Genomic DNA, 2577 nt, shown 5'->3' with positions numbered 1-2577 from the left:
ACAATAAAAATGATTAATCAACATCTCATAATTACAAAAAAAATGAACAAAATGAAAAATTATGATTGGTTGAATGCGGTTTGCACGGTTTGTACAAATTGAGTGGTTTGCATTTGATCGCTCCTATATATATATATATATATATATATATATATATATATATATGTAAATTGAGAAAATTAACTTAATATGATATACATAATAAATATGGATAAGTTGTATCAAATGATTGATGATGAAAAAGAAATTATAAGTAGAGAAATAACATATTATAGGTTAGAAGAATATTGTAATGTACCAAGGTATCAACCCGACCAACCCGTACGGGTTGGGTTGGGTTGCACTTTGGTTTGGGTTGGGTTAAGATTTCTCAAACCGTAAGCATTGGGTTGGGTTGTTCAAATGTCTTCAACCCGATCAACTCAACCCATAAGCACCCCTACTAGCCATGACAGGACAGAACAGGACAGGGATCTTTGTCCCATGTTTAGCATGAATTTTATGTATAACAGATAAGAACAAAGTGAAACAGGCCTGTTCCACCCCTACCCCATGAAATAGGGTAGAACAAGGTGGAACAGACTTATATTTGACCTATATAACCTCAAAATAAAACTTAATTCTCTTCTAAAACATCAAATAGGTCTATTTTTTACATTTTATTCATTCTTTAAATTTTATTTATTGTATTTTATGTTTCTTAAACTTTCATTTTGTTGTCCTCAAAATATTATTTTATACGGTTTCTATATTTTTATTAATTTATGTAATTTATTATATATTAATACTAAAAATAATGTAGAAAAGAGATAAAAAAAAATAAAAATAGAAAACTACATACACTTTTTATTTGGTGTCATTTTAATTGTTTTGACGAAAACTTCAAATGATATATTTTGTTATAAAAAAATAATTATTCTATTATAATTTAATGAATTACATAAATTAATTAAAATAAACAAGTCATCAGGGATAAATTGGTCATTTTACTTGTTATGTTCTGTTTTGTCGAGTTTTATCTTACCAAACGTTGAACAGTTGCTCTATGCTGTCTTGTCCTATCCTGTTCTGTCTTGTTCTGTCATGTCTTATCTAAACACCAAACACACCCGAATTAAACTAGCATCAAAAAAGAAATATATTATCTAGTAATATATATCGAAATGTGTAAAACATGAACTGAATAATCTAAAACTGTTTAACCAGTATTTGATTCGATTTAGATGCATTATTAAGTTTTGGTCACAATAATTGATGTTGCATTGCATACTACACCTACTCCTAGACCCCACAGGACCCACTCTACATGATTGCTTTTTTAGCCTCTAAAATATGATATTGTTAGAAGTTCTTCATTTGATGTATTTTTCATAGAAAGAGTTCAGGGTTCAGGGTTCAGAGTTCAGGGTTCATGGCTAGGGAACAAGAAAAGAAGTCACATGCAGTATGCATACCAGGTCCAATACAGGGCCACATTAACCCAATGCTAAAACTTGCTAAAATTCTCCATTCCAAAGGCTTCCTCATCACCTTCGTCAACACTGAGTTCAACCACCAACGCCTCCTCCGATCTCGAGGCTCTAATGCCTTAGGTAGCCTACCTTCATTCCGCTTTGAGACCATTCCTGATGGCCTTCCATGCCCGGAAAACCTTGATGCCACCCAAGAGCTCTCGTCCCTAGCCAAATCTCTCGATGAAACATGTTTTCATCCGTTTAAAAGCGTGGTCAAGAAAGTGAGCGATTCTTATTCGCCAGTGACTTGCATAGTGTCGGATTTCCTTATGTGCTTCACCCTCGATGTCGCTAAGGAATTGGGAATTCCCGAGATTCTTTTGTGGACGAGTGGAGCGGGTTCACTGATTTGTTTCAGTCAATATCCCACTATTTTGGAAAAGGGTTTGATGCCCATAAAAGGTAACGTACTTGCCCTTTACTTTGTTTAGCATTTTAAACCAAAATAGGAATATTTAAGCAATTTTGTGCTCCAACAGATTCTCCAAAATAGAGAAAGTGAGATCAAGGGTTTTTCGTGAGACCCGTAAGACCAATTTATGTTCATTGATTAACTTTATAAGCTAATAATCTAATGGTTTAAAGTTGCACGGTGGCAATTTTGTGATTATTGAGAAGTCACATAGCAATTTTGTGATTATTGAGAAGTCTTATGGCAATTTTGTGATTATGAATGTTCAGATTGTAGATCTAATCAAAGGGTTGAGAATTGGTCTTACGGGTCTCACGAAAAACCCTTGGTCCCACATGATCCGAAGTCTATAACTTGTAACAGGGCCGTCCCTGGGGGAGGGCGACACGGGCGCACGCCCAGGGCCCAAAAATATCAGGGGCCCAAAAATTTTCTTTTAAATACAACAGTAGTCTAAAATAATATAATAAATTTAAAAAAACCCAAAAAATTGTAGTATACAATAAGGGGCAAAAAGAATTAGTAGATAATAAGTGCCCAAAAATATATCAATTAATTACATTGGAGAAGAAAATAAAAAAAAAATTAATTGTCATTCATTATATGTTATTGTTTATTATTGACTCTCTAATTTTTTTTTTATCTCGAAAA

The 2577-nt window shown here is 33.3% G+C and overlaps 1 protein-coding gene across 1 annotated transcript in view; it reads left to right on the top strand.

Moving 5' to 3' along the window:
- Nucleotides 1-1389: 1389 nt before the first annotated feature.
- LOC112503140 (7-deoxyloganetin glucosyltransferase-like) overlaps nt 1390-2577 on the top strand; it is a 3620-nt gene continuing 2432 nt past the window's right edge. The window contains exon 1 of the mRNA XM_025107207.1: nt 1390-1916. Coding sequence (XP_024962975.1) covers nt 1412-1916 — 505 coding nt within the window. The 5' untranslated portion in view covers nt 1390-1411. The remainder of the gene's footprint in view (nt 1917-2577) is intronic.

This window comes from Cynara cardunculus, unplaced genomic scaffold (genome assembly GCF_001531365.2).
Source record: "Cynara cardunculus var. scolymus isolate 2C unplaced genomic scaffold, CcrdV1 Un_Scaffold_2580, whole genome shotgun sequence".
NCBI classification, from domain to species: domain Eukaryota; kingdom Viridiplantae; phylum Streptophyta; class Magnoliopsida; order Asterales; family Asteraceae; genus Cynara; species Cynara cardunculus.
The sequence above is the reverse complement of the archived record's forward strand: the minus strand, read 5'-3'. Positions and strand labels throughout refer to the sequence as shown.